The 12,118-nt window shown below is 38.0% G+C and overlaps 1 protein-coding gene across 9 annotated transcripts in view; it reads right to left on the reverse strand.

Moving 5' to 3' along the window:
- Window positions 1–12,118, reverse strand: part of GRIP1 (glutamate receptor interacting protein 1) — an 806,557-nt gene that overhangs the window by 40,770 nt on the left and 753,669 nt on the right. For all 9 annotated transcript variants that reach the window (XM_072655295.1, XM_072655296.1, XM_072655294.1 and 6 more), the window contains one exon: window positions 1,893–2,040. In XM_072655295.1, coding sequence (XP_072511396.1) covers window positions 1,893–2,040 — 148 coding nt within the window. The remainder of the gene's footprint in view (window positions 1–1,892; window positions 2,041–12,118) is intronic.

A 12,118-nucleotide genomic window follows, 5' to 3' on the forward strand; every position in this document is an offset into this window, starting at 1 on the left:
AAGGCTATGTCTTTTTTAATTCACTAGAGGTTTATTTTTAAAAAATATATATATATTCGTTTTATTTATTTTTAACGTTCTACAATCACTAACATAAAACTTAGATTTTTTTCCCCCTACCTACCCCCACCACCCCCCTCCCTCCCCAAGATGGCATACAATTCTATATAGGATCTACACATACGTTCCTATTGAATACATTTTCATTATAGTCATGCTGTGTAGAAAAACTAAAATAAATGGGGGAAATCATACAACCAAAACATAATACATACACACACACACACACACACACACACACACACACAATCTGCTACATTCTGTGATTGAATTCCATAGTTCTTTCTCTGAATGTGGAAGGCATTTTGCCTTAGAAGACCATTGGGAATTTTTTTTTTTTATGTCCTTGCATTGCAATGAAGATCCAAGTCTACTAGAAAAAAACTCTCGCACACTGTGGTCGTTGCTGTGTACAAAGTTCTCCTGGTTCTGCTCCTTTCGCTCAGCATCAGACCATATAAGTCTTTCCAGGCCTCTCTGAAGTCTTCTTGTTCATCATTTCTTATGACACAATAGTACTCCATTACATTCATATACCATAATTTATTCAGCCATTCCCCAATTGATGGGCATCCCCTTGATTTCCAGTTTTTGGCCACTACATAGAGTGCTGCTATAAATATTTTTGTACATGTGGGACTCTTTCCCATTTTTATGATCACTTGGGGATTCACTAGAGGTTTACTGATATCATTTTGGTACCATGACTTTTTGCTGATTAGTTACCAATTTGCTCTAGAACATGCTTTCTTGGAGCACCAAATTGAGAAAGGACTTCTTGGCCCAAAGCACCATCTTGAATATGTCTTTGCTAATTTACAATGACTAATGTGGACTCACTCAGTTTTTAGTAAAATGGAAGATAGAGGCAAAGGTTGCTAGACCTTGTTATAGAGTGAGAGGCTGTATTTCAGAAGGAATCTTAGCTAATGAGAATGAGTCCCATCACTCTTCTCATTAGGTGTTCTTTATTATACTTTTCTTTGTTCTAGGCAAACTCCATAGAAGTATAGGACATTCATTCTCCTATCTCTATGCCTGAAATATTCTTCCTCCTCACATTAGCCTCTAATGGTTGGCTCCCTTCAAGAATCATCTCCAGTGGCTTCCCCATGAAGCCCTTTCCTGATCCCCTAGTCATTAGGACACTCTGCTTCCTAACCCCCAAATTAATTTGTATATTTTATAAACATGTATATTTGTATATGTTGTTTCCTCCCAGCAGAATATAAGCCTGATGAGGGCAGGAATGGTTTCATTTTTGACTATGTATTCCTACTACTTAGGAGAGTATCTTGAATTTTCTTTTTGGCCTGTACATGTTACTTCACTGGTATAATAAACTCTAGATTAAAAAAAAAAATCCTTCCAATGCAGATATGCAATTCTCCAGCAACTTATGGCCTTTGAGAGTTGCTTGGGAACACTGAAAAGTTGAGAGACTTACCTAGGGTCACACAATCAATATGTTCCAGAGGTAAAATGGAACTCAGGTCTTCTTAATTCCAGAGGAGAAGGAAAGAGTGTAAGTATTTATTCGTGATCTCCAGCCACTGCACCACTCAGCCTGGCACAGAATAGGCACTTATAAAATCTATATAAAATCAAATTACCCCATACGATTGATTCTATAACTTTACGTACTTTGCTCAATTAACTACACTGCCCTTGCACATTGTGTTACGACTTTATTATTCAAGAAATTGCCTGGGAAATTAGGGGAATTTTTAAGAAGAGAAAGACCATAAGAAGAAGGGAAGTACAGATCTGGCCTGAATTACCAACCATGGGAATATGCGTTGGAAGACCCAGCTTCACACAAAAAATCTTACCTACTAGCTGTCGGTCTTTCCCATTCATAATCGCTCAGATCCACTTCTTGGTTTAGTGCCTTGCTCGTTGGGGACAAACCACCTCTTTGTTTAGGATTCCTCCATTCAAATGCACTGAAACTGGATCCTGAAGCCTGGAGGCCAGGGCCTAAAAATTTAAGCAAAGGATTATATTCTATTTTTGAAGAAAGAACATTGAAACGAATGCAGTCAGATTTCTGGTTCATCTTGGCCTTGTGGTATTTTGTGGTTGTCTCTCTGCCTGTACTGTGAAAATGTGTAAAGAAACTGACCCATTGGACTAAATTTAATTAAATTATCAAGATTAATGTTAACATTAAAAATATCTCACATTTGATATCTTTGACCATCATCTCCTCTCTTACTTGATGCTTTTTCCTTCCATGCTTTTCATGCTATTTCTCTTTCCTGCATCACTTCCTGTCTATAAATGGCCTTTCCTCTTCAACTTGTAAAAATGGAATGTTCCCCAAGGTTCTCTCATTGGTCCTCTTTAATCTCAATGTTCTCTACCTTGACAATTCATCTACTGTCATGGCTTCAATGATCAGTTTTATGTTGATGACTCCAACCTACATATTCAGTCCCATTCTCACCCTTGATCCATAGACCTGCATTTTCAACTATACTTGAATATCCTTGAACATGTTCAAAATTGAACTTCATGTCTTCCCAAATCTCGATTCTCTTCTCCAGTTCCCTTTTTTTTGTGAATGACACCATCATTTTCCTTGACCCTCATGCTTGAAAATTCAGTCATCTTCGATTGTTTTCTCCTCATCACCCTCCATATCCAATTAACCAGTTGTCAAGTACTGCTGATTCTACTTGTCGAAAAATGCCTCATTTGTCCTCTCTTTTTTCCTCAGATAAATACTATTTTAGAACATGCCCCTCACTATCACTTGACTGAACTTTCTTAATAGCCTCCTAATTGATTTTTCTGCTGAGGTATCATGGCTTAGTGGAAGCAACACTCTAGTTGGAATCAGAGGACCTGAGTACTACAAATCTATATGTCCTCTGGCCAAGTGACCTTGGGTAAGTCACTTAATTTCTACTCATCTCAGTTTCTTCATTTGCAAAATGTAGAGGTTGGTCTAAATGATCTCTAGGGCCCCTCTAAATCTATGATCCTTCATACCACTGTCAGAATACTTTTTCTTATGCAAAGGTCTGTTTGTGTAGTTCTCCTGTTTAAAAATCTCTTAGAGACTGTCCCGTTGCCTACAAAATTAAAACACAAAATCCTCAGCTTGGTAATCAAAACAAAACTGGACGATTAGCCACTTCTTGACCTGGTCTATCCTTGCTTGCCTCTGCACACTTAGACAGACCATCCCCAAGTTTCTAATGGACGCCCTCTACTTTTCTGCCTGCTGAAATCCTTCTCCTTCTTTAAGGTTCAATTCAGGTACCATTTCCTCCAGGAAGCCTTTTCTGAGCTCCCCAGTTCAAATGACACTTTCCATGACATATTTCTCAAAGCATTTTGTCTGAACCTTTCCTTTGCACTTAATCACATTTTGTCTTGGATTGTACTTATTTGTATATATGCATTATCTCCCTTGTTAGATTATAAGGCCCTTTAAGGTAGGACTCATTTGCATTTAGCAAAGCACCTTGAATATTAATGGCACCTAATAATTGTTTATTCAATTGAATTAATGAATTGAATTAATTAATAATTTAATTTAATTTTATAGCTTAAAAACCCCCACTTTCCTTATTAAATCATTTGATCCTTAAAACCCCACCAGATTTCTTCTTTTCTACTTCAAAAGCTCTCTGATCCTACTCTCATTACATGTGTACCCTTCCCCATTCACCAATTCCACTTTACATATTTTCTTCCCCCATTGGAATCTAAGTTCCTTGAGAAAAGGGACAGTCTTGTTTGCTTATATATGTATTCCCAGTAGTCAGTGGCATATAAAAACATTTAATAAATGCTTGCTATCTATCTATACCTACCTACCTATCATCTATCTACCATCTATTCATACATACCACTATGTATCCATCTATTCATCTATCTACCTATCTACCTACCTATCTATCTCTCCTATCATCTGGTATCTATCTATAACACCTCTCAGAGATAGAAGAGCAAATTGGTCCCTGAATGGTTAAGTGACTTGTCCAAAGTCACAAAGGAAATGGGAGAGCTGAGACTAAAATTTAGTTCTCCTTCCTACCATCACAGGGATAGGGAGAAGGACTATACCTGTGACTTCACTGATATGTGGAATACACCGACACAGACACACAGACAGACAGACGGACACACACACACCAACAGACACACACCGACAGACACACACACACACACACACACACACACACACACACTCTCCCTGTATCAGGGAGTACCTTCACTGCAACTGTAGTCTGCGAGTTTCCTAGAAGATTTGAATTTAGGTCTTTCTTCCTGACTCTAAGGCCAGTTTTCTATTTACTATGCCATGTTCACTTTTCCTACCACAACATCTCTCTATAAAGAAATAGTGTACTACAGGTGGATGGAGTCCAAAGGACTTGGTTCAAATCCCACTTCTTACATTTATATTATGCATAGGGAAGGAAATCTCAGTCCAGTCACTTAGGAGTAAGTGTCCACCTCACCAAAGCTGGTACTGTAGTCCACAATCAGAATCCAGAGACTTAACAGGTCTTAATAAGTCTTAAATTCACTGCCAGCAAGTTAGGATCAAAACATGTTGGTTAGAAAGAGAAAGATAACATATATGGACATGCTTCAAACACTGTAGTGCACAATATATTATTACTCTATTTGAAAACTGGTCTATTACAACTACTGCTACTGTTCCTGCTATTATTGTTAGGAAGGAAGGCCTCTAACCACTGGTCTAGTGCTCTTTCCTCCACACCATAAATTTGATTAAGAACAAAATATCAGAAGATGTCCGTTTTTAGAGGCCTACTGATCTTAGAGATCATAACTAATACTAGAATTTCCCATTATGGCATGCACAATATTCTTTGCTGAGAGAGACATACACCAGGAATGGCCTTCTCATCAAAATTTTCTCCTCTATGATAGCACTGAAGTTAAACACTTCAGAAACCCTGGAGGGCAGGAGCCAGCCATGAGTCTTGTTGACCAATGACCCATTAATAGCTCTATGCAGTTAATAAGGTACATATAGGAGAACACGTGGGGCAAAATCCCTCTAACATTTTTACTCCACTGCCCCCCATCACATTTTCCCCACAACAGTTATAAATACACAGGAGGCTTGTTAGAGCTGGTGTCTATCTTATTTGCCAAAAGTCTACAAAAAGCTCAGCACCCAAAGGGTTATGGTCCTCCCATCCAAGATTTTGGTCCGAAGGCCTAGGACACAACTCACTGACACACACTGAAAGTTCTCCTTATTAGCCTTCAGTCTGGTGAGCTCATACTTTATAACAAGGTAGAACTTCGGAAATATTTACAGTATGATACTTCATCCTTTTTCTCTGACAGCAGCAGAAATGTGACTAGCTGGTTGGTAAGAAGCCATGTGTGTGATGAATGTGTAGTTTACCACCTACGAGGCTGAATTCTACTTCACTCAGAGCAGGCTCTCCTCCAGAAGAGAAATAATAGGGGTATAACTACAGGATGTTCCTACTCTATAGGCAAGCTCATCTGTTTTCTCCTCTGAGCTAAAAAGAGATATAAGATCCAATTTCTGGGAAAAGAGTTAAGGAAGGTCTGTACCCTTCTTATTGGCTTGTTAAACACTTCTGAAGCCTTCTTGTAAGATTAGCATGGAAACCAGTACAACCATTTAGCATCATTGGGTATCCCCCTCCCAAAAGCATGATATTCATTCCTAAGTTCTGAAGAAATTCTAACTTGTAATGACCATGTAGCTGAATGAAAGAGTCTGCTTTAATTTGTTGTAGTAGGCTGGGCAAGAGATTATAGATGGGTCAGTATCAATCCATCACAACTGTTTGGGAAAATATCTCCAAGTACTTATCAAATATATATAATAGTCTGCACCTTTTCCTGAGCATTATTTAATGTAATGGCATCACTAAGTGATGAGAAGCATTAAAGGGGTTTGTGGGAGGGCTGTCAAAATTAAATCATACATAGGACTGTCATCGGAACTTAGTGACAGAAAATCTAGTTTCTAGTTCTGGCTCTTTGTATTTGTGTTAGACGTTATAATTCATTAAGTGGGAAGAGAACAGTAACATCCCACATAAAAAGTCTCCATCAGTATAGCAGATGAGTCAGAAAAAAGTATGGCTCATACTAAAACTTATATCTCTACATTATTGATCCCTGTCTCCAATTACCTCCAGTTTACCCTGTACCTATCTTGTTCTCATATACATATGTATATATATATATGTATGTATGTATGTATATTTACATGCCTCCCCAATGAGGAGAGTTCCTTAAAGATACGGGCTGTTTTTTTCCTTTTTTTATGTATCCTCATTGCTTAGTTAGCACCAATACCCAGAACATAGTAAACACTTAATCACTGCTTGCTAACAAACTAACTGCCTCCCGCCTGATATCCTTACTAGTAAGGTCTGTATTATGGGTTTGTTTTTTAAAGTTGTCTCTTCTCATTAAACAATATTTTAGAAAAAGGAAACATTCATAAGGACTGTGCAAAACAATTCCTATAGTGGCAGTGTCTAAAAATGTTTGTCTCATTCTGTATCTTCTCTTTGGTTCTCTCCGATAGTGGGTTTGTTACTACATAAATTGTCGCCCTTGGCTCTGCTCAATTTATTCTACATATGTTCACCGAGCTTTTTCCTTCCCAGTTTCTTCTTCACTGATAATGCTACTGAATAGAAAAGGACCAAAAGTTCTGAAGCACTCCAAAAAAGTCCCCTCCTTCCAAATGGACACTAATACATTCATCACCATTCTTTGGGGTCTTAAGTTCAACAAGTTCTGAATTAACTTAGGTATACATTCATCCATCCAGTATTTCTTTAACTCCAAAAGGATTCTGAGAGAATTTTTCAAATGTCTTATAGAAATTAAGATATACAAAGAACTACAATGTTCTTTTTCTACCAGTATACTGACTGTCAAAAAGGGAAACTGAGGATAGAGTGGTCATCCGTAGTCCCTGAGAAATCTTAGTGATCACTGCTTCCCTCTCTAAATACATGCCAACTGTATCTTCCATAATCCATTCTAGAATTGTGCCAGGAATTAACATTCAGTTTACTAGTCTACAAAGAATCCACTTCTTTGAAAACCAAGATATTTGCCTATATCTGGCTTTGTTGTCCTTCTTCTGTTATCAACCAGCTTTCAAACATCACAGAGAACGATGCAACAATCAAATTTGAAAGCTCTTTCATTGACTTGGAATATGGTTCACTGGAGGCAAGATACTTGAATTGAGGAAAACTAGACCTTCCTCCGTCATTTTATAATCTAATCACTGGAGGCAAGTGATGTGAACTGAGGAAACTAGACCTTCTGCCCTTTTATAATCTAATGACTCAACAAGGGTTTCATTTTTCTCCTAGCCCTTAGTATTTTAATTCCCTTCATAGAGAAAGCAGTTACCTACCTCTGCTTACTGGGTCCAAGTGTAAACCCTCTTCCCTATGATAGACCTGTAGACAACTGAGGGATAGATGTACAATTTACCAAATCTTTTTTTCAATTTTTTCAGCTGATATGATACAGTATGGAATCAGTTCACCCTTCTACTCCCACTTCTCTGGATATGCTCTAGTTTGTCAATGGCCTTCTTAAGATGCGGCACCCAGAATTGAAAACAATATTTCAGATGTGACCAGGGTAGGAGTCTTACCTCCTCTATTTTGGGCATTATGATTCTGGTATTGTAGTCTTAGACCACATTGTTGTGTTTGTCCTTCATTCTCAAAAAGGACATGACATCAGGGGGATGAGGACGCGACTTGCAGTTGACTTTGATTTGAGTGAGTGAGGGCCAAATTGGTTGCCAAAAAACACTTACAACTCATTAAGCTTCCATTTAAACTAAAGTCTCAGTTCTTTTTCTCATGAACTGCTATACAGTCATGCCTCTGCCAACCTAAATGTGTAGAGTGGATTTGTTTTAGAACCTAAGGTATAGGATTATTACATCTACCCTTACTCGACTTCAACTTATTAGATTCAGCCCACCATTCCAGTGTTATTTTAGGTCCCTTTGGATCTCAAAACTGCCATCAAAGTTGCTAGTTATTCCTTCCAGATTGCATCATCTAAAAATTTGATAACTGTGACATCATCTCTGCTTTCATCCAAGTCATTGATTAAAATGTAGACAATAGGGCTGAGGACATATCCCTGTGGATATATCCTTCTTTTAAGGTCAGTGCTAACCAATTAATCATTAGACAAGGTCTGACTTCATTTAGCTGTTCTAGTATCTCTATTACTTTTCATCTTGTCCACAAGGACAGCACAAGACACTTTTTCAAATGGTTTTTTGAATCTAGGACTACAATATCCTGTTTCATTCCTTTTTATTATCCTAGTAATCATCTTCAGTTAATGAATGCCTGTTATAAGAATCCTTTTTTAGATGATCACAACCTATCATTTTAATACAAGGTTCAAGAATTTTGTCAGGAATCAAAGTCAAGCTCACAAGGCTACAGTTTTCAGATTTCTCTTCTTTAGAAAATCGGGACATTTTCTTTCTCTCCAATTTTGTGAAAACATCTCCTGTTCTCTGATATTTTTTCAGAGATCAGTGACCGTGGTATAAACAATCACATCTGCTAATTCTTTGGATACCTAGAGATGTGAAGTTTGTTAGACCTGGTGACTCAGACTCATGGAGGATGGGTATTTGCTCTCTTGCCATCTCCTCACTTTTCCTGAGTTCTAATCCTTACTCATCATTTTCATTCCATACAAGGTAGTCTGAAGATCATTTTCCCTTCTAAGGAAAATGAAACAAAATGGTTAGTTGAGTAATTAATTCTTCTCTTTTGTCATCATCTATTCATCACAGACTCATTTACTCTAAGCAAAAGATGTATTCCTTCTCTTATTTTCCTGTTGCTGTCCAAATAGTTTTGAAAAGATCTTTTTGTCACCCTCAGGATTTGTTGCTAGTATCAGTTCTTTCTGAGTCGGTTCCTAACATTAGCTTTACAGGACTGTGCTATTTGGGGGCATGCTTCAACATCTGTCTTTGCTTCCATCTTTCTTTAGGTTTCTTTAAAAAAGGACCTATTGGTCATAAAATTCCATATTTCTTCATATTAGCCCTTTTAGATAGCTTTCTTTTCTCAGTGGAATTAAGATTAGATAATATTCATAAAGCACTTATTATAGAACTTGGCACATAATAGGTGCTTAATAAATGCCTATTCCTTTCCTCTTTCCTCCATACTTCCTTCTTTTGCTTCATGGATTTCCTTCCAGGTATATGTTCCTAATATCCAATACTATTCTACCATCCCTTTAGGGGCAGCTAGGTGGTGCAGTGGATAGAGTATCAGTGCAGGAGTCAGGAGGACCCGAGTTCAAATCTCACCTCAGACACTTGACACTCACTAGCTGTGTGAGCTTGAGCAAATCACTTAACTCCAGTTGCCTCATCCTGGGTCATCTCCAGTCATCCTGACGAATATCTGGTCATTGGATTCAGATGGCTCTGGAGAAGTGAGGCTGGTGACCTGCACAGCCCTCCCTCACTCAAAACAAAGTCAAGTGCAAGTCACGTCATCATTTCTCTGATGGCATGGTCTTCTTCGGCAACGAAGAATGAACACACACACACACACACACACACACACACACACACACCATCCCTTTAATCTATTCTTGTTTCTTTAGAATAAGGTATGCCTTTCTACAGCCACAGTCCAGTCCAGACTTAATTTGGAGTTCACAGACATTGGTTCTGTGGATCGATTTCAGGGGGACCATGAATTTGAATGGGAAAAATGACATCTTTATTTTCACTGACCTCTAACTGAAATTTGGTGTATCCTTTAATTATGAACATTAGCAACAAAATGATATTATGAGAAGAGGTCTAAAGGCTTTACTAGGCTGTCAAAATCCATGACATGCAACAAAAAATTAAGAATGAACTTATTCTCAAAGGTCCCATCCTACCATGTCTTAGATAGCTATGAAGTGAAATTTATCCCTTAATCCTTAAATTTATCTCCATTTCACTGTGTTTATTATCCATCTTTGTGCATTAGTGTAGAGACATCTAAAGCCCTAAGTTTTACAGCTATATTCTTGCATATTATTTTCTGTGAATTAGTGGTTCCCTTCATAAATACTCTTCCTGTATCATAGCTGTCTTTGTGGTATCTGCTAGGTAGATATATGTGGATTATTTTTTTCTCTCTCTCTTCATTTTCACTTTACTTCCTGATACCCACACTTTTCTTACTGATTAAAACAAATGACTACATTATCAGAATTCAGTATTAAAAGTCTTTGCAATCATTTTAAGCAGTTTTATAGTTTAAGCACATGGGATCTTTCGTATACTTTCTTTGAACTCTGAAATACATTCTTCAAAAATTTACATCATAGGTCACATCTTGTGCTGATATTTCTTTTTTATCCATTACAAACTCAAAGATGGCATGTCCACTTCCTCTCATGGCTTCACTAACTAGTTCTTCCTTATTAGTCAAAATCAAGTCCCGAAAAGTGTTTCTCTTTATTGTTTCTTCTTCCATTTAAAAGATGAAGTTACCTGCATTTGCTTGGTTGTTATTGGAGAGAGACCTCCAACAGATTTTCCAATAGGTGAAGTCCCCCAACATAGCCATGCCTCCATACTTGTTTGGGAACTGTTTCAAGAACCTTTCATCTGAATCCTCCAGCTGGCAAGGTGGACCTTAGGATAATTCCATTGCTATGTGGTTTATGTTTTTCTTTTCTTTGATCCTTACCCAAATGCTCTCATTTATACTTTGCAGATGTGGTTTGTGAATTTCTACACCTCTGGCTCTACAACACATTGCTTTCTAATAATGATGATGATGATAATCTAACGTTTACATTGTGCTTTAAGGTCTGCAAAGAGCTCTACAAACATTCCTTGCTTTGATCCTTACAGAACCCTGGGAGGTAGGTGCTCTTCTGTGCTTTACAGATGAGGAAACTGAGGCAGGATGAGATTAAGTGATTTTTCCAGGGTCACACAGTCTATGATTCTGGATTTTAATTCGGCTCTTCCTGATTCCAGGTCTGATGCTCTGTTTATCCACTGTGCCACTCAATTGGCTCTAATCAGCCTTCTACCTTATCTGTCACTCTTCAATAAGTTATGAGTTGCATTCCACCAAGTCTAAAAACTCCCCTCCATATGATTCTTCTGGCCCCTATCCCTCTAATAATGACTACTTCAGGAGGACAGACTATGAGCTTCTTGAGATCAGGGACTGTCTTTTTTGCCTTTTTTTTTGGGTAGCACTTAGCACAGAAGACCCTTAATAAAAACTTGTTGAATTAACTGGGTTGGACTTGATAAGGAGATTACGTTTTCAGCAGCTCTACTACAGCAAGGGGGTATTGTTAGCAAAACCCAACTTTTCCCTGATAGCATTAGCTTACTTAGCTCTTAGAGGAAAACAACCATTTAGCAACTGAGAATTTCACAGATTGGACCATGATTGTCTTCCTGTAAAATGAACATAACTGGCTCAGAGATCAAGCTGAAAAGGGCTAATCCCTAGATTTTGTATAACGAAGCTCCAACCATTAGTAAAGTTTTCTGGCCTGCCATGGTTCTTGGTTCAAGGGAGATTCCCTTGGATTTCTGCCCTGAGGAGTTCTAATCCTACAAGGCCAAGGTAGCCGTTGCAGCCTTACAGGTAGTGAGGGCCTCTGCAGGATGAGCCATACTAAGCCATATCAAAACAAAAGATTTGACCTTTAGTCTTTTTTCAAAGTGCTCATGAGACATGCACCAAATTTCAGGCTAAGCTGTCACTTGGCACTATGGGTCACTTAGCTAATACTAATGAGAAGGTGGGAATTACGTAAGTAAAAGAACTAAGGTAAATAGTAAATATTATCTCAGTAAATAAATCTCAATAAAACTCAAACTTCTCTCTAGTTGTTCAAAATCTTTTCTTCCTCTTAAACCTTCAGCAGTTTCTAACAAGTGGCAAAATTAGCTAGTTTGAATTTTACTCTTTTCCCCCTTTTTTCATCCTCCAGGGGAGATCCTAACAAAAACCATATGGTC

This window comes from Notamacropus eugenii, chromosome 3 (genome assembly GCF_028372415.1).
Source record: "Notamacropus eugenii isolate mMacEug1 chromosome 3, mMacEug1.pri_v2, whole genome shotgun sequence".
NCBI lineage: Eukaryota > Metazoa > Chordata > Mammalia > Diprotodontia > Macropodidae > Notamacropus > Notamacropus eugenii.